The 20,901-nt window shown below is 37.3% G+C and overlaps 1 protein-coding gene across 6 annotated transcripts in view; it reads right to left on the bottom strand.

Annotated features, from left to right (window-relative positions):
* The window catches only part of LRBA (LPS responsive beige-like anchor protein), a 402,779-nt gene that overhangs the window by 308,772 nt on the left and 73,106 nt on the right, over positions 1–20,901 (bottom strand). For 4 of the 6 annotated variants that reach the window (XM_050327298.1, XM_050327300.1, XM_050327299.1 and 1 more), the window contains 9 exons: positions 10,723–11,733; positions 9,946–10,035; positions 9,488–9,663; positions 8,129–8,282; positions 7,539–7,719; positions 6,133–6,260; positions 5,623–5,730; positions 2,774–2,945; positions 1,719–2,157 (listed from right to left, as the gene is read on the bottom strand). In XM_050327298.1, the coding sequence (XP_050183255.1) occupies positions 1,719–2,157; positions 2,774–2,945; positions 5,623–5,730; positions 6,133–6,260; positions 7,539–7,719; positions 8,129–8,282; positions 9,488–9,663; positions 9,946–10,035; positions 10,723–11,733 (2,459 nt within the window). Of the gene's footprint in view, positions 1–1,718; positions 2,158–2,773; positions 2,946–5,622; positions 5,731–6,132; positions 6,261–6,778; positions 6,836–7,538; positions 7,720–8,128; positions 8,283–9,487; positions 9,664–9,945; positions 10,036–10,722; positions 11,734–20,901 lie in introns of those variants that run through there. The other 2 variants (XM_050327301.1, XM_050327303.1) reach the window with 2 other exon arrangements.

Below are 20,901 nucleotides of genomic sequence, written 5' to 3'. Positions count from 1 at the left end.
GTATCTTGCTTCGTGAATCACACCACAATTTAGGAGGTTTTTTTGGTTGTGTTATTTGAGTGACTTTGCAACCATACAGATAAAATAACACAGAAATGCAAGTAACTGAAGGGCTGCTATCAATGCTCAGTATGTCATTAGTGTACATGTGATCAAATTAAATTGTACAGCCTCCTCTGATAAGGTTTTGTAGGTGTAAACTACCCATGTCAGCCACCAGGACTGCAAGCACCCCATTATTTCCTGTCTGGTTAACTTGATTCACATCACTTCAAATCAGATTTTCACAAGCAGCACAAACCTTTGGTTTCAACAATAGCTAAAAAATTATTAAAAGGCACTTCTGTACCAGATCTCCAGCCAAATGTTATTTTGTGGCTGAAATCTCTATCAAGCAGCAGTGAATAATAAGAATTTTATGAGAAAAAAACACTACTCACAAACTAAAACATTATGCTCTTTGACATCGACTGCCCACTTGCAGCAAAGAGCAATGAGAGGTCTCAAAGGAGAAGTGCCAAAAGCACTTGGGCAGCAGTAGGGAGAGAGGTGTGACAAGTTCTAATTCAGTGTACCCCTTCTACCAATTTTCCCTCTGTCTCCATCCTCCTACTGCTCTCAAAACAAGTCCTCCTGTTTAGCATCACAAACAGAACCCAGTATTTACTCTGAGACAAGAGCATGCAGCCAAATGCTGGCTGGCATACACCATCTGTGTCTAATCTAGCCAGACAACCACCACTGTCTCTTCCCCCACTAGCGATATGGCAATCTGAGTTGAGAAGACATGCTGTGACAGCTGCTTCCATACCCCTGGCAGAGCTTCACTCCTTTCTTGGGTCATCTGTTACTTTGAACAAGGCAGCCACAGACTGCAAAGACATCAGAGCCAGAGGACGTTCAGCAATAAGCAGGGGATCAGATACCAGGATAGTAACAAGGGATCCCCTTGCACCAGACCGACTGCAGGATTTCTGGATATGATCAAGGCTTTTCTAGAGGCAGGAATGCAAATGTTATGGGATTCTTCCTTTTGTTCTTCGTTTTCTTTGTTGTTTTGGGGAATCCAAAAGAGGTAAAAGTCAGTAAGCCTAGTAAGAGACAGTGTGGTCTACTACACTTGGGAAAAGATAAGGAGCTAATGAGACCGAGATATAGGAGACACCAAAATTATTATCAGGAAAGAGTGACTTCATTTTGTTTCTGAAGTAGGCCTTTAAAATCAACTAAATATGCACAGCAGTCCTCATCTGCCAGTGATACATTTAGGAAGGGAACAGGAAAGACAAAAGAGCAGTTTACACCCTAAATCTTTTCTTTTACTCTTGCAGTCATTTCTAGGAAATTTACTGGCCAACTTGCCATATTGCTTCTGAGTTGTAACATGCATGGAGACAGGGGAGTTAAATCTTATAAGGAGGTGCTGGCTGCAAGACCTTCAAGTACAACTCAATCACCAGACATTTTTCTTTCCCACAGTCTTTCATAGCATGACATAGCAACCCACATAATGCAGAATATACCTTCATGAAGAACCTCTGTGATGTCAGTAACTTGGTAGCCAAAGGTTCTACTTCTCCATCCAAGCATCTTGATTACTATTAAATACTAGATGACCCTGTACCTGAGTTCCACTGAACTGAAGCGTGAGTTTTCCTGTTCCTTACAGATACCTCAAGCAACATTAAACAGCCCAAATATTTCAGATGTCACGTTACCTGTCAAAGGAATGGAACTGTACAGGTTGGTCAGCACCCCCATCACCAAGAACTCCAAGGAAGGTCGGTGGCAGAAGAGCAGCATCCACTGCAGTCCCATCAGCAGGTGTGCTGACCAGGCTTCTCAAGATGTCCTTTACATTGACATTTTTTGCAGCTGGCACAGAAGCTGCAGGCTTACTGTCTTCAGTTCCTGTCTCACTTCTGCCCTCCTGAGACTTATTTACTTCTAATGAGAGTGTGCACAGTACTTCACTGATGGCATCTGGACCTGCACTGACATTCAGAGGTCCTGCTTCAGCAGCACCACCCGAATTGTTTGTTTGTCCTGAAGCTGCTTCCTCCCCAAGACCAGAATCCCTTCTTTGTATGGATGCTGCACCTTCTGAATCTTCAGTGGAGGCTGAGGCACCAAGAGCAGCAGACGGGTTTTCCACAACTGTTAATACCAAAAAAACAGAAAACACATTTTAAGGTCATTATTAACAGAGCAGCATTCACCACATTGCTCCTGAAGAAGTAACAGCAATAGAATACAAGTGAAATAACACAGCCATAAGTGTTTCTTCTTGCCTACTTAGAGATTTAATATTATTTGTAAGTATTTAATAGGAAATTTAGAGCAGAGTAATTTCCTTCTACTTTCTGAGAAGCCTGAAAAATTATAACATCCAAAAATTAAGACAAGGAAATAAAAGATATAGACACAACAGTCAATGAATGAAAATTAATTGGAGTCTGATAGTGGAAGAAAAAAGCTGGCAGTCTCTGCTTATGCACATATGGCTTAACCTTACAAATAACGTACAGCAAAGTTTTTGTAACAAATATTCATGAATACTTAGCTACTTCAGTGAGATTAGCCACCTCTACATAGCAGAATCAACGTACAGTTTATTTCTCAGATCAGAAGGAGAAACACAAATACTGAGGCAAACTGAACACTATAATGCTGTTTATTTCAGTGGTTACAATGCATCTGTACATTTTCACACAGACTTCTACAGAATTTTAAGCCACATTATTCTCATTTGGTCAAATAATTAACAGTTCACCTGTAGCAGGAGTCTCATTATTTTCATTCTCTGATCCCTTGCATGACTGGCTTTGGTTTGGTGGTCGTCTTTCATTCTGAGGTTCCAGTATATCTCTGTATTTTGAAACCATGAGCACAGAAATAAAATATACAACAGCCAAAGCCAAAAATTGAGCCTGTTTACTATCCTCCTGTAAAAACAAACAAACAAACAAAAGACATACAGATTTTTCCATTACAATTTCAGCAGCCTGTTTATTTTTCTGTGAAGTATGCCCAGCGCCACCATAAACAGACCGAGAGTAAGCTGATATGTCAACAATGGAAGAACAATATTCTCTAGTCACAGTTTGTCTCACCTATAAAGGCAGGGAATACAGCAATTGTATTCAAGTGGCACTAATACTTCCATTTTTCATTTATAAATATGACAACTTAGGCTAAGGTTGTGTGTTTTGACTACATGCTTCGAATTAGTGCAGGGACTAGGCCCCCTTTATTTACAGGTGTTTCTTTTATTACATTTCCTCAGAAGTGCCAAGATACTAACAGCATTTGCTGTGAAGTACAACAGAAAAGCACACTCAACAAAACTGTAATGTATCAATGAAGGAGGTGGAACAAAATACAGAACCAGTGTTAGGATTTAACTGAACCATCAGATAGTCCAGATGGATGCAATGTACTATGTGCAATTTAAACAAGAGTATGCATTTGCATCACAGTTCTAACTTTCTACAGAGATTTCAAGAAAACTTAAAAACAAATCTTAATATGAACTATGCCATGTTCTTCCCCAGAGCTCTCAGTTGCTCCTAGTGAAACAAAGAGAAGACCAGAAATTAAGATTTAGCCTAAGCCTGTCCCCTTTGGCTGCCAAAAGGAAAGTTTCATAGACTTTGGGATAGCAGGAGAATGGAATAGTTGGATTCTCACTGACCAATCAGTAAGAAGAAGGGTGTTTGGGGTTTTATACCCCTCATTTAGAATCACAGAATCATAGACTCAGATGGGTTGGAAAGGACATCTGAGATCAAGTCCAACCCTTGATCCACTACCATCACAGTTACTTGACTATGGCACTAAGTGCCATATCCAATCTCTTCTTAAATACCTCCAGGGACAGAGAATCCACCACCTCCCTGGGCAGCCCATTCCAATGCCTGGTTAAACATCAAGGCTCAGGTAACAGTCTATTTTTTCCTCTGAGAAGTTCAGAGAAACTAAGCTAAACTATAAAGTTCATTCTATCGTGACTGTAGTGCCCATTGAAGCTCCATATTCCATGAAGAGCTCTTTAATCAACTCTACTGGGAGAAGTTTATGACAAGTTCTAAGAACTAAGTAACATAGCTGGATCCTAGTTGTTGCACTGAAAATACAACCTATAATCACCTCAGCTCAACCCAAAATCTCGACTTCCATAGGACAAGGTAGAAACAGTAAGGTAACAACAGGCTGGTAAAAGGCAAGCACGGTGTGAGACTGAGGAAAATTGCCTACCTACAATGAAAGGGATTATAAAGAATTTTCTTACTAGATCAATCTTTGCAAGACAGTGTCCAACTGTACTTAATAAAACTGTGATCCAGTGAATTAGCACCACCCATTCCTTTATTTTTTTCAGCAACGTGTGTAGACCTGATTGAAATAAAGCTCATGTAACACTGTAAGTACTGTGCTACTACTGGTGGTTAAGTGGATTGCATCCAAATATCTCCTATACAGGTTCAAATTATGCCAATCATAATTCTCTGTGCTGAACACAACGTGAGAAATTGCACACAAAGAACACATTTAGATGCAACTGTAAACAGCTCAGATAAAAACTATTCCAAAATAGATCTTTCAAAGTCTACTTCTTCTCAACAGCTCAACACCTTTGCCAAAAAGCAGTGCTATTGTATCATCTCATATCTATTGTGAAACAGAAAGCCCAGTGGATTAGATATTAAAAAAAAAAACAAAAGCAGAGATTGTATGGGTGTATTGTTTTGGTAGACCTTTTTAAAGAAAACACTGAGTTCACAAAATATGCTTGAAGATTGCGTTATTAGGATTATTTTAGTTGCTACCTGGATGGTAGGTTCAATTCCTGTTACTCTTTTGCACACTGATACTGAAGTAGGGGTTGAAAGAAGCTTGTTTCAATCAATAATTACTGTAGAGATAAAACTCAAAGATCCTTCACTATTCTAGATAGAACAAAAGTCATTGTATAAATCATTATACTTGCTAAACAGTCCAATTATTGTAAAGTAAGTTCTGGTGTCCAAGCTTGTGGCCACCAATGACTCACAGTCATTATAGTTGCTCTATTTGCTTACAGAGGTGTTTTTTTCAAGCAATCAATCTCAATTTCCTCAATATCAGCTACAAAGTTGCTGACACAGGGCAAAGATATTTTTAGTCAATTCAAGACTAAAAAACATATGCATACTTACAGCACATGCACACAAATTGGTTCCTCTGAGGGGAAGTAAACAAATTAGAGATGACCTCTAATATCTAATTAGCTAGAAAGATACTCATTTTTCATAACCATCTTTATGATAAATAGTACACATAAGCAGTTTGTCTATGTACAAAAGTGTGTGCAAGTGCACAGTTGTACTAAACACAACATATTTAATATACAACAGGCAGAACCGAATGTGTGATCAGCAGGCAGTTGGGTTTCACCTCTCCCTCCTTCCAACCCCAGACACCACAACAGCTGCAGAGCATTACGAGCTCCTAATTACTGTGAGCAGCATTCCCTTTTCGTACATTCAACTCAGCCAAACCGCGTGACACAAAGAAAGTGTTCAGCAAGCAGATATACGCAGAGATCCAACTACAAAGAAAACAACCTTATTTGTAACTTACTATATCTCTGAACACTACTGCTCGGAGGCGATTAATATCCATGTCCTGCAGAAGTCTGTCATGGTCTCGTATTGGAGAAATGCCACCAGTCACAATGTCCACTGGACTCTATTAAAAAAAAAAACAAAACAAAACAACAAACATAATTGTTTAATGTTCTGTTTTTTAAAAGCATTCTATGAAGAATCATTAAGTGTGCACAATCACCCACCCTACACCATATTGTCGTAACTAGAGCACAAAGATCAGATATGCATTTCATCTTTAAAGGAAAAAAAACAAATCTGGCAAATTCTTCTGACAGATTTATTTCCCTGTAGAAGGCTAAACATGTAAATTGCCTAAAATACTAAATTCACATCTTAGAAAAACTACTTTAGAATTTTCAGGCTTTTTACCCTTCAACTCTATTAAAATAGCAGTGGTGCAAGTATAAATCTAAGAACTTATCCCTCTATACAGAGTAATAATTACTGAATTTTGTGCTTCTGAATGTGGTCTTAAACTTGCCTTTGCTGAAGACTTTCCTGATCCTATAAAGCCTTGCACTGTTTTCTGGTTCTTCCCAATATCTCCAACAGGTTTCATCTGTGCATGCTGCTGACACTCCAAGCAATTTCTTACTGCTATTGCACATACTTGAAGGGAAAAGAAATGTTAAGAATTATCCTGAGAAATATTATTGTCTGTATTCCCTCACACAGATGTAAAACACAATTCTGCTTATCAATTAAACTGAAAAGTTTACGCACATCAGCAAAACATTGTGCTTCGGTAAGTTTTAAACAGTTGCAAAACAGTGCTCAAAATTCTTTAATAATTTACAACTAAAAATTAATACTAAACTATCAGAACACGTGCTGTATCTAATGAATACTTTAAAGTGAGCAAGATATCATCCCTCACTGCAATTTTACCATGCATACAACCACGGAGTGGGTAGGGTGAAGACAGCTAAATTTCACAGACTAGCAAGGGAGAAAGACAAGTGATACACTAGTGAAACAAGTAGCAACGTTTGCTTCACAATACTCTGTTACTCTTGGACTAAATGTTCTCTGAATTTACACAATTTATTTTTTTTTTTTTTAGCTACACAATTGTGCCCTGTTTCATCTTCTAATATTATTTTCAAAGGAAAAAAGAACTACCCCACCTCTATACCTGTTTGCATCCCATAAATCTTGTTCTACCTGCACAAAGTTTTAATTGCCTAGAAAGGGAGAGGAAGGCTAGTTACTGTTGAGGCTCTGAGCTGCTCTGGCACTCATGCAAATTAAACTTTTCATTACAAAAAGTCTTAGAGCATGCAACTAGCACCAATACTCTCCTCCTGCATTAACTACCTGAACCCTTTTATAATCTTCTATGTTCTTATATCCAGAATATTTGTTACTTTCTTAGGTAATGACCCCTTTCTTTCAATCCAATTTGCTGCAAATTTACTGTAATAACTGGATAAACCTACTGTCCAATTTGAACCTTTCAGAAATTCACATCTCTACTTTTCACCATACCTTCATCTACTGAACTCACGTTTCACACCTCTTTCCTAAGTATTGCGAAAGTTCCTGATTTTTATATAACATAAGCTTACTTTCTCTTAAGATGCTATATTCTCTGTCCTGACTATAATGGGGAACTTCAGTAAAAGAAATATCTTCATGGATAAAAAGAAAACATGCATCCACAACAGAGAGGCTACCAAAGTTTATTTATTTTATTTAAACCCTTAAAGATTAATATATAAGCATTGCAGTACAGTAATACTAAAACAGTAAAAGATCTTGAAATCTGACTAAATTTAATCTTGATTTAACAAAACAAAGAAAAAAACCACAAAAATCAAGCTAACAGTTGCTAACTATTTAGTAACAGCAAGCTCCTGTGCTCATTAAGTGGTCTTATTTGCTTACCCAGACGAAGACATTGTCGCAGAATTCCTCCAGATGACATATTTTTCTCAGACTCAATTTCAGTGAAACCAAGAGAGCTTGCAAAAATTAGCACATCCACAAGGTTGATTAATCTCTGGAGAAACGTTAAAGATGCTTCTACTGAAAGTCCTTGAGTTGGCTCAATACTCTCCAATTCATGCTACACAGAGAAAAGTTGAAAGCAACATTTACTTCTTCACAAAGGTAACATTCCTACAACCCAAATGAAGAAAAATGTGTGCTGGAAGTTCATTATCAGTCACATTCAAAAGTAATAATTAGTCATATTCTAGGAACAGTCATTAGTATTGGGATTTCATCCCATTATAGACCACTGTGGGGCAATGAAGGCAGGCAACTTCTTTTTATGTCTTCAGGCAAAGAAGGAAAGCATTCAATTTCTATTAGGAAAGCACGGAAGTAGCAACGGGAGGAAAGGGGCATCTGTGGAATTATCCCATATGCATTTCCTGTTTTCCAAAAGTATGGATATAACACTGAATACACACCATAAAGAAAGGCATCTTCCCAGAAGTGATAAATTTTCTAATAAAATATGAATGTCTTACAGTAGCAGATGTGGCAGCAGAAAGCAATGGTAATATACCACCACAGGCCATGATCATGTTGTCCATCACTTGAGAGATGAGGTGAATTGTGTTGTGCACAAATACGACATTGTCACTGCTATTCACGAAGTCCATCACAGTTTTGGTAGAATGGCTGTCCAAAAAAAAAAAAAAAAAAATCAGAATACAGCTTTATTTTTGTGGTATTTTAGCACACTTAGGTTTTCACAAAACTAAAACCAGAAAGTTAGCAGTAGGGCAGCAAATAACACATGACTGTAAAGGTCAACTGATGTACCTCCATCTAAACCTGAAACTACCTTTCCTTTCTGTTCTTGAACCAATAAGGATCACAGGTTGCTAAAAACACCTAGATGTGCATTAATCACCATTTAGATAAAGATATATTATAGGCTGGTCTATGATTACTTGCTATAGCAGAAGTCACTGTATCCGGAAACAGAAGAAAGTTTCCTGCAACTGTGAAGTAGGTTTGAACTTAAATCTCCAGAAAACTACAACAAGTACTACGTGTTTCTCAGAGAAATTAAAAATCAACAAAGTATGACACTTACACAAAAACTTTGCAAAATAGAAGCTATACTAAAAATATATTTCAGCTGTATCTGATGATGTTCTGATAGATCAACTTACGCACTCCCTAAAAATTATAGTCAGACAAAAATTCACCTCAGTTTAAATTATTTTAATCACTTAAATACTCCAGGCTTTTATCTTTTTTATCAGGTGAGTGCAGCTATTTGACACTCACTACTACAAGCAAACAACAGACACCACTCTTATGCAAGATATTAAATCTTTATATCAAAATGCAGAATTACCACTATTTACAAAGATCTTGATGATTCCATTCCAGATCTCTGTTAAAAGGTAATTCTCAAATGAACATCTGTGTTCACAGAACCCCATCAAAGCAGCAACATAGTGTGTGTAAATGCAGGAGTAAGAAATACTCTTTTGGATACATATATCTTTGTTATAGTCCATGTTTAGACACTAATAAAAGACACAGGCCCTTACATACATTAGGAACATGAAAATCTTGGTCCAATAAAAATCAACAGCAAGACTGCCATTGACTTATCTCTAGCCGAGATTTCGGTCAAAATCTATGTGCAGGCCCTCAACCAATACACATCCGTGTCTGTAGAAAGTCGAAAAAAATTTTCTGAGAATAATTTGGTATAGGTCACAAAGCAAGGAAGGCTATTGAACAATGAGTAAAATACCTGATGTCCAAAATTCAAGGTCACTGACTCACCCTGATGCAGTTTCAACAAAGCTCATCATAACTGAAATGACGGTCTAGATCATTCCATATAAAGCACAGAAATGTACCTTCTCCACATCTGGATATCTGTCTCTATGGAAAAGAGCAAGTCTGTGAGCAAGCGCTGATGCATCAGTGACCACTTAAACTCAGGAATACGGAACACAGTTGACCTCGTGTCTCTTCTCTGCCCATCCAAGGTAGCAGCCAGCTCTTGTCCTGAAGAAACTTGATGCCTTGAGGTCTGAATACACAGTTTGCAGACAGAAAAAAAAAAAAAGGAAAGAAGAGAGAAAAAAAAGAAATACCACACTGATTATTAGTTTCCATGGTATACACTGAAATGCATTTAACAGACTTGAGATTTTAGATATCCAGCAGGTTTAGACTGTGTACACAGTTACAAATAAAGCTAAAACTATTACATAAGTGCTATTTAATAAATGTGCCAAACCTACAAACTAGTCTACAGCTGCACTACCACACCTGCCAGACTAGGCACACAGAAGCAGCAACCCAGTCTTACCACAGGGGGAGAATATGTTGCTGTAGACAGTGATTTTCCTCCTTTAAGGAAGAATGGTGTAGAATGAAGAGCATCCATTAGGAGGTATCTCTGCAGAAGGGAAGTACTCAGATGCATGACTATTTAACCATGAAAAGCTGAGTTAGAAACTAAAGACTAGAAGGGGTGGAGCACCGCAGCACACAACAGAAGTAGAGTTTTACATTGTGTTTGGACAAAGAAGGTAAGAAGACGTCATGTAGTGACAATCCTACCAAATTTTACAATTCAAAATTTTTATTTTCACGAGTTCAATCAGGACATGAAAGAAATTTTTTGCTATTTTTTTTTCTGCACAAGCAATGTTTACTTCTCAATAATTATAAGAGTTAAGAAACCAGACTGAAAGAGTAAAAGGGAGGGTGAGCAAAGCAGAAGAAATTCTCTCAGAATATATAATATATATATAAAATCCTCTCAGAATACATAAATGTTTCTTGCAATTCGCCAAACTTAAGAAGTACCAACACAGATCAAGTATCCACCTAGCCAAATACTCAGTTTCTATCAGCAAAGTGAACATACAAAAAATAAAGTCTTTGAGACTTCTCAGTACACAGATTAGTAAGAATTACAGCTATTTTAATCCAGGGTTTAAAGTATTCCACAGATAACTCATAAAATTCACACACGTTAAAATCCCCAAAATGTGTATGGGCACACTTTTTCAAAGATTTCATAAAGTAAGAACTTCCTTTTATTTTTAAGCAAGATAGATAAAGGACAGGTAGAATTTACCTCAGGTAAGGATCTGGGGGGCAGAGGTGCTTCTAGACATGTGTTAGCTTTCAGTTCCAGTCTTTCTGTATCTGATGCAACACTAGAAACATCAAGCTTGGCAATTCTCTTGTCGGAAGCTCCAGCAGGCTCTGGCACACGTACATTTGCATTTTCCACAGTTGTTTTGGTTTCACTAACGTTTTCTTCCTTCAGCTTCTTTTTCCCTTCTGAATCCAGTTGAGTCACTACTTCTGGAACTGCAGAACTCACTGTTTCTGGTAAGGTCAGTTCTTGCTTTTTCCCATCCACACTTTCAGTATCTTCGGATTTTACAAGCACAGACTCAGGTTCCTTCTCTGTTGTTTTTTCCTGCTTTGTCATTTCGCTTTCATTAGAGCTACATTCCTTGTTCCTTTCTGCAAACTCTTCTGAAGATAAGGGCAAACTACTTTCATCTTTCAAATCAACAAAGTCATCTTCGTCTTCCACCTCTACTGTTGATTTTTCCAGTCTTTCTGGGCTTGTAGGAGTTTCTCCTTCCAAACTAGTTTGCATTGCTAAGGAAGCATCAGTGACAGCAACTGTTTCTTCCTCAAGCTCGTCAGCTTTGCTAGAATCTTCAATTGCTTCAGCTATTCCAGAACTAATTTCTGAAACACTGGGCTTTACTGTTTCTGGCTCTGGAGAAAATTCCACACAAGGCACTGCTTTTAAATCCTGTGTAGTGTCCCTATCTTCCCCCTCTAACTCCTCCTTATGATTAGACACTGAATGAGTTTGTTGGTCAACACCTGATGAGTTATCTGTCTCTTTTTTTTCAGTTCTGCACTCTGTATCACCATCAATAACACAGGAAGAAGCAGCAGCATCTTCTTTTACCTCTGAAGACTGTTGCTTTCCCTTGGTTTCAGCTTCTTTGCTAACTCCAGAGATTGTTCTAATTGGAGTTGAAGAACTTCCTTCACCTCCTTTCTCTTGGTACTCCCTGTACATTTGAGAAAGACTCTCTTTGTGCATTTCAAAAGTTACCTAAAAGAACAGAGTTGAAAGGACATTAAAAACTATATATTAATAACTGTTTTCTCTGGGGAAAAAAAAAAAAAGAAAAACAAAACTAAAATCAATGCTCAAATCACAAATTTACATTGGATACTATCTTCATGATAAAAAGTATCCAATTCACACTGGAGATAAGAAAAACCTGCTCTCAGTTTAAGTTAAGTCTATCTGTTACTCCAGGTTGAAAAAAAAAAAAAAAAAAAAACTAGACTGATCTTAAGGACATCCTAAGCATAACATCCATAAAATTCCTAGATTTATCAGACAATCTCAATTTTTTTTTGAAGGGTGACATTGTGACAAGTAACAGAGCTTTCACATCATTTTAGCCCCTTGAGTATGTTCAACAGTCAACAAAGATAACTAAACTTTTGACAACTTTTTTACATAAAAAAGTTCAATCCCACAAAGTCAAAGCAGAGAGAAGCATGTAATGAAGCCAAAATCCTGAGGATCTCCAAATAGTACCTAAAATTCTCCAGAGGGCATTTCATCTGGTGAATGGTATTTACCCCATCGCAAAGTTACATGAGAACAGCTGCACAATCTGATTGAAGTGAAAAGACTTTTCTACACATCAGCTGAAAATATTATTATTGTTTTTAGGTATCTAAAAAATGTTCCAGATACAAAAATTCTTTTCATACATACTGATAAAATTCATTTGCCCAAATAAATAGCTGAGTTTTAAAAGAATCTCACTAGACTAACTGAAGTTTTTATTACACTGTTATTCAATTTAGTCTATCCACACCTTTCTATTTAAGATTTAGATTTATCTTCTATAACACAAGTGCTTATTTATCTGTAAGCTTAGTTCTCAAAATTTTCCCAACATAAGCTTTAGCTGAGAGTTTGTTTTTTAAATTTTCTTTATCATAAACATTTTCCATAGACAAACTAGACCGGTCCATTTTACTAAATACATGAACACACATTTTCTTACATACTCAGCTCATTCATTTGGATCTCATCTAAAAATTCCATGTACACGGTATTCAAAGTGATTATTAGTCAGTAGGAATATTTTCTCCTAAGATGATACAGAGAAGTCAAAAAATAATTTGACAAGTTAAAAAGATACTAGAAATTATAGTTAACAAATCAGAGAGAAGCAAAGAAAGAGCAAAGGCAAAAAGAAATATTTTTGGCAGGTTCTGCTGTCAGCATTAGCTTTTTAACATACTTTTTCTCCATCAATCAAGAATATTAGAGTACTGTAGGAGCAGTGTAGTATTCTAACATATGATCTAAAGCATGTTATTTGTTCAAGTTCATTTCATTGAAACTTTGCTCTCCAGAAATAGAACTGGGATATTATACTCCTCTTGTTTTTTTTAAAAAAAAAAAAAGTCTTCAGATACAAGTGTAAATGATTACAAATGACTGAAAGTTCATCCATCTGTCACAATGGATCTGTAAAATATTTGATTATATGGCATTGCTAAAAATACTTTAGCAATACTCCCTTCCTGAATTGTACCACACTTAGCACAAAGCACAAAACAGATCCTGCTAATAAGCTGTCCCTTGTACTTTTCATTTGTTTTCTAAAACATGATTAGGCAAGGCTGCTACTTTTGGCCAAAATACTACTTTTCTGAAGAAGGAATCTTAACAACTTGAACTTCTCTCTAGCTACCTTTCCCTCTTCTCTCTCCCTGTTGCTTCCTCCATTTCCAAAACTACTAAAAAGTTTTCTTCCAGCAAGCACTAAAGAGACATTTGACAAATAAAAATGTCATTGATTGATTTCAGTAAAACTTTTATGTACTTCCCAGAAAGCACACTGTCCCACAATAACTAGAAATGTGAACGACCATATTTTCACGCATCATTCCAGTGTGTCATAAAACCCATATGCAGGAGTAAAAGCTATCTTCTTCATGGCTTCTCACTTTCCACTCCACGAACACATTCCACAGGGCTGTCAACTACTTTTGGAGGAAGGGTCAGTTAGTTGTACCTCAGTTTGTACAATGTTGGACGTACTCTTTTTTATAATACTGACTTTTTCTAGTGTGTTACCAAGCCCACCCCCTTTACAAAAACCTATTGCAGCTTCGGATTTTTTCTTACCAACCGAATTTACTATCCTGTTCACAGCATTAAATCAACCCTGCTTGAAAACAAGTCAAAATCTGTTCTCCCTAAGTCCAAGGTTGCTTTTACTCTCCTCCCTCCCCTCAGAATCCTCCTCCACCATCTCATGGTCGCTGTAGCCAAGGCTGCCTTTGACCTCCACATTTCCAAGAAGCCCACTGTTGCTGGTGACTACGAGAGTCCAGCAAAACGCCTCTCCTCACTGGCTTCTCTATCACTTGGAGGAGGAAGCTGTCAGTGTACTTAAGGAAATTCCTGGATTGCTCATGTTCTGCTGCATGGCCTCTTCAGCAGAGATCACACCCATGAGGGCCTGAACCCACAAACATGAGGCTGCTGCTCTCTGTCTGTAGAGGAGCTCATCTACTTCTTCTTCCTTGTCAGGTGACCTGCAGCAGTCACCCACTATAACAGCACCTCCACTTGTCCTCCCTCTAATCCTAATCCAGAAAATCTCAGTTAACTCCTTATTTATCCACAAGCAAAGCTCGGTGCACTCCAACCGCTCCCTCACACAAAGGGCAGCTCCCATTCCTCATCTCCCCATTTTGTACTTCCTAATGAGCCCATATCCCTTCATTGCATCACTCTAGTCACAGAAGCCATCCCACCACATGTCCAAGATCCTAACAAGATCATTATGCGCATGTCATACTTCATATTACATTACTCATAGCTCCAAATTTTCTGCCCCCTCATTAGCAACTTCACTGGCTCATTAATAAACATGTCATAGCCAAGACTTCAATTATTCCTTATAGCTTAGGTTCTTACTGCCTTGCCAGCAATGGAGTCCCCCTGCCTCTAAACTCTTTTCTTCACATCATAAGTTCTCATTTCATTTTAAAGACACTTGAAATTTCAGTGCTGGAAGGAAAGTTCATCTAGATCTAAGACTCCCTAATTTTTTAATCCAAATCATCATGAAAGTAAATTCTATCTAAAAACTACCCACTGTTTCAGCAAACAGAGAAAGTTCACAGGTATGAATGCTACTGACTGTGTAGGTTAGAGATGTAACCATATTAGCAACAAGTTGATTTTTGCACAGGTATGGTCAGCAGTTAAAAACACAATGTAGGGTACAGGGATGCAATATAATATCAACCAGTTTTATTTGAAACAGGGAATAGACAATACTTTGGAAGCCATTACAGAGCACTACCAAAAATGAAACTGGGCTCTGCAGGATTGATAACTGTTAATTAATAAACCCTCCCAAAAAAGACCAGAGAAGGTCAATAGAGACAACTTAGCCTTACAGATGGGCAATGTAAACTTATGGGGAAATAAATCCAAGCACAATCCAATAAGACTCTACATTGATTTCAGAGCAATGCAAGAAACCGTAAGGAGAGAAACACTGGTGAAGAAAATTAGACAGTACAGAACTACAGGAGAACATCACTTCCCCAAAAAACAAAAATCCACATAACGAGGACAGCAATTTCTACTTTGACCATAAACATCAGCAAGAATTCACGTCACAATGTATTAAATACTGTCCTTTAAATAAAAGTTGAATTGAAACAGCAATGCACAAAATTACACAGACTACCTGAAACAGCACTTTTCTAACACACACTTTAAGTTTGGGTTGTTTTTTTTAAAAATTAAAAAAAAGAACATAAATTTAAGAAATACTGCTTTGTAAAATCCAACTTTTCAACAACCCTGAACAAATAGTTCTGATCACTATACTAATTCATAATTTGGTTTGACAAGAAACCAAGAAATAGAGGTACTGCAAAAGAGGCACTAGACAATTCTTCCTCCACACTTCTGTTGCTCAACTTGGCGTTTATAAAGCACACAAGTCCAGGAAGCCAAATAATACACACAACAAAGAAAACACCTAAGGTTAGCAAAATCAGTATTGACAGAAATGCAAAACGAAGTAGAAATTGATGATTACTAAAAAGAAGTAGACAAACACAGGATATATAAATGTATTAAAGATTAAACACTAGGATCTGCATGCACGCAACAATTTAGAAGACAACTGTCAGTTTGAAGAACCTTAAATGTACGTAAGTAATTTTTTATTTTCCTTAAGGCATTTGCAACTGTAAAGCTGATAGTACAAAATTAATTACCAGAAATTGTTCTAAATTAGTGAGCTAAAAGGCCAATCATTAATCTTCACCATCATTTGATGGTTAATCCATAGCTGTCTCCAATGCTTGGAATGCATCTCTACGCACTACTAGTTAAAGACACTTGTGAGCTAATAACTGCAACATTTGCCTCTGTCATTAATTTTAACTTAATTTGACATCCAACATTTACTAATCGCCAAGGAGAAAAATTAGCATACAGCAATGAGAAAGGATAAAATGATTGACATTTGCATTACAGAACATAGAAAAAACACTTTAACTATATATTAAGATTTTGTCCTTTTTTCCCTTATCAGGTGGGCGAATTCATAGAGTAGAGAGAGGAAAGGAATGTCTGTCAGACAACTCCATATACTGTTGTTTCCTTATAGTCTACTCAGTGCAAACTAGCTTCTTGGCTGCTGAGACCATCAATAAAGTCTTCATAATTCCAGAAAGCGTTACAACTTTTTAAATCTTAACAAGGACTTTATTGACCTGTTTTTCCCCTTCTCCTCTAATAACACTAACCGTTCAAAAGTGCAATCCAATCTCTAAACAAAAACAGGCCTGTTTAGACAGGAGACACCACTATCCAAAGACATGCAAACTAATTTTCAATTCAGTAAAGTAAAAGATACAAAGGCACTGTGTGTACCATACACTGACTTACAGTCTGCAACCCACTGACCTGAGTAATCTCTGGGTTATTTCCACTGATTCAGAGAAGACAGCTAAGAACAGCAAACTAACATATATTATGCACAACACTACCTATGAGATGCTTCTAGGAGTCTAAAGTTCCAACAACAACACATTCACTGACACACAGGGTGTGGGGAAACCACTGTACCAAGACAGTTCATGTTCCCACATCTTGCATTTTCATCTAAGTAGCAATACTTTTGCCTTTGTTTCCTCATCTTGAGAAAATAAATATGCATGCAAATAATTTCTAGAGTAAGAAAGCAGGTACTAGTCAATATAATTCATAAAAGCCTTTGCTTATCTGAGAGAGAATTTTATGTATGTTGGCAGCATTTTATTTTCAGATCAAGTCAAGGTATAGCCTACTGTTACATCTGCATACAATAATAAATTCAAACCGCATACCAAACATCTACTTGCTCATTTTCACTAAGTCAACTATTGCTTTTGATTTGTTTAAACTGCAAGACATGAGCATGTACTATCTTCGCAGGGTATGTGTTTCCTCACTATCTCAATCCCCGCCACCCATCCCACAGTTCAGTGAACTCTCAAATTCTACCTTGTGCACATTTGATATTTAGTTATTAACAAAAAGATTTTGTTACTAAATTCAGCATTTACCACTCTGCACTGTCATAATGCCCAGCTTTAGGCCCTGTGCACTAACTTTGGCCATCCTTTTCCAGTGTCTCCATATATTATCGGCAGCCCTGCAGCAAAGACTCCAGATCTGCCATTTCAAATAATGATCCAGAGACCTAACTCAGTCCCCACAGCCAGAGTTCGAACACAAGGAGCTGCAAGTATGGAGGACGATTGCTTCAAACTGCAGCAACAGCAAAGAAGGCTATTAACAATTTTTGAAGCTGTTCCAATGATGAGAATCCCTTCTCTCCTCAGGTCATCTTTACTTAGGAAGACTATTTCATAGCTATTTGCCTTTTTATGTATCAGCTCTTTTCACTGCAAATGTTTCCTCAATCCTTTTTGAGAGCTCTGGCACTTTTCAATCTGTAGCAAATCTCTATCGCACTCTTCTTCCAAGGCTTCTGTGTAGCTGATCCTCTTTCATAAATCCTCAATTTACCTTGCTCACTCTATTCCTATCCCCATTTCACACTTTTCTTTCAGTTTGAACTAGTCAAATTTTAGTGTCCTGCAGCTTTATTTGTGATTCACTCAAACCAAGTGCATAATGAGATGAAGGAGCTCCCCATTAACCATACAGACTGCACATGAAAGAAGAGCCCATCAGTGGTGCAGATCCTTCTTCCCAACTATTCTGCCTGCTGAACAATGAAAATGCTTTCTTCCCCCAGAAGCAGGGATAAGGAGAAGCCTGCCCACACATCTACTACAAAAGAAGCTGTAACAAGGAAACACCTAGTCAAAGTGAAGGACTGCACCATCACAACATATCCTGGAGGGTACACAGCTCTAAAGGAGGCTGTACATTCCAGTCTCTAAGTTCCTTCTGCTCTCTGTAATTCAGGTGACACTCCTGAGAATCATTTCTATCTAGAAAAAGTAATATTTATTAAAAATATCTATTTACACCATAAGAATGAATCATAGAATCACAGAATCATAGAATTGACCGGGTTGGAAAAGACCTGCAAGATCATCAAGTTCAACCCAATGAACATAATATTTAATCATTTCAAGCATCTCCCCCAGTTTTCCTTCACTGCTATATTGGGCATGACCCAACTGAAAACCCAAAACCTGCAGCAGTACAATGACCCTCTTGGTTAGGTACCTCTGCATCCCCTCAAGGCAATGAAGACACTTTTCAGAGGACTGAAGAAGATTGAAAGCCTTCAAAATGCACTAGAGCTAAAAATTCTTACTGTGGGAGATCCTACTACCTTCAAGATAGGGAATAAAACCAGACAAAATGTCCTCAGTAACTCAAGAAAGCCAGTGGGATTTGGACTCCAGATTCTGGTGGCCTTTTACCTTCTAAAGCTGCTGAGCCACATTCACTTCTCTGCAAATTAGTTCTTTAATTGCCATCATATATTAACTCCTCCACCACCTAATCTTCATTGCTTTTGCCAGTTTTCCCTCAGCAGACAGTGATTAAAATCTGGCAAACACAGCACACATAAATGCTGTGCACACCTCTGGATTTTTTCCCCCTCTCAAATTAAATGGGCAGGACACAAAAGAACACACAAATTTACCTAACACTCACAATGTTAATTACAACTGTACTTCTCTAGACTGAAAACTAACAATTATTTAGAAATACACGGTATGCTGAAGTCACACTACTAACATTTCAAGATTATACTTCTCGTTCAGATCAGTGAACAAAATTTTTCCACTTACACAGCAACAGAACTGTAGCTTACACATATTAACATTTCTGAGTCTTACTGGAACGAAAATTTCCTGAGCTACTAAAAAATAAAAATCAGAATTCACCTGGATACATTCTCCTAAACAGAATCACGTGGTAACATGAATCAACTTTTAAGCAGTAAAATATATTTAAGGGCCTAAAATAAGCAAATGTTAGTCTTCCCAGTAGTTTAAAGTGTTCAGGTAATCTAGGAGTCTATCATAGTGTGTAAATCATATTCTTTTAAAACTTAGGGAAGCTGAAAGGTTAAAAAGGCAAGCTGTTCACCATTCTTTACTTGTTTCCTATTATTATCCCCAAAATCATTGGTCTTTTTCACAAAGTAACATGGTTAGACAGATAAAAGCTAAGGCCCAACTAGCATGGCTACAACGTTTAAAAACCGGAAGTTCTTAGATGCTTTCATAAATTTAGCACTGGCCAGTTAGAACAAATCGGGGTTGCGATTTCGTTTTTCCATTAATATTTTTTTGAACTAGAAGCAACAGATTAACCACCTTTGTTAACATATGTGTTAATATCTGCAAAGCATCAAAAACCAATATGGAAATGAGCAAAATGCCTGAGTAATACTAAGAAATCTGGCTTAAAAAGGTTACACACACCTACACACCTTCTAAATCCTGAGTGCAAGGAAGCCAATGTAGTGCAATTACGCTGGAAAAGCCGGTGCTGCTTATAAAACGTTGTGCAGCTGTTGGAGGAGAGGGTTACAGTGACAAACAGCTTCCCTGCTACAAAGGTGGCAGGAAATCTATCAAACTGGACAATAAAATTGCAATTGAGTTTCTTTGGCTTTTTATAGCAGCTGCATGTATCTTGATGTGTAGCTCTGCAAAACCTATCCAATTCTGTAACACTAGTCCTTTATGTACTAGTTCTTTATCATAGAATGGTGTTATAAATTAGTGGCAAGAATGGCGCAGAGGGCTGTAAAAAGGAAAAATAAGCAGCAACCCAATACAATTAGAGATGAAATAAGAAAAACACAAATTGGTTATTCTCTTAGCAATGTTAAGGAAATATTTTTGTTGCCATAATTCCCACATTACTGTGAAAGCATGCTAGAAATCAAAAACATCTGAGATGCACTTAGCATTGAACAACTGGCCCACTGAATTATGTCTACACCATGTTGTGTGTGAATCTCTATGAATCTCAAAAGAGGTATAACAAGATACAAGACTACTTAAAGTAAGTCAAATTGGAGGGATTAAAAATTCAATTGAATCAGATATTAATATCTGTTTATAAGAACATTTTCAAGTGATTAGTAAGGTTTTACCAGAAAAGGGCTTTTTTGGTGATTTCTCCTAATTTATATTAATGTAATTAACAGATAGTTATAAAATATCATCTAGTTTTGTATGTCTAGTTGCATAAATTGCTTGTACTATTTATAAAGAAATACAAATGGAAAATGCATAATAAAGGTGAAATTTTAAAACTGTGATATTATTGCATCATCATTCATATCACTACTGTCAAGTTAGTTTTGGGGTGCTTTTGTCACTTAGTTTTCATTCAGGCTTCTGGAACTGGACAGTCTTAGTACAGATGTCCAAACAAACTGAACTCGTATTTTAAGAGTCCTTCAAAATCGCACCACCACACTACCGCTCACTCCCCCCACACTCACACACTTCCAATCTTGCCACTGTTCAACTCCCTCTGAAGTAGGCTGGAAGAACAAACAGACCTTACATATTGACCAGAAAGTCAAAGTTAGACTTGGAAAACTAACAGGAAGTTACTTCTCCAACCACGGGATACCTCACTATGCCAGGAACCAAAAATGAGAAACACAAAGAAGGAAGCAGGTCATCTTCTCAATCACTGTGGCACTGCACAAAAACA

This window comes from Myiozetetes cayanensis, unplaced genomic scaffold, assembly GCF_022539395.1.
Source record: "Myiozetetes cayanensis isolate MyiCay16 unplaced genomic scaffold, myiCay2020 scf33, whole genome shotgun sequence".
Taxonomy (NCBI): domain Eukaryota; kingdom Metazoa; phylum Chordata; class Aves; order Passeriformes; family Tyrannidae; genus Myiozetetes; species Myiozetetes cayanensis.
This window is presented reverse-complemented; position numbering and strand designations above follow the sequence as displayed.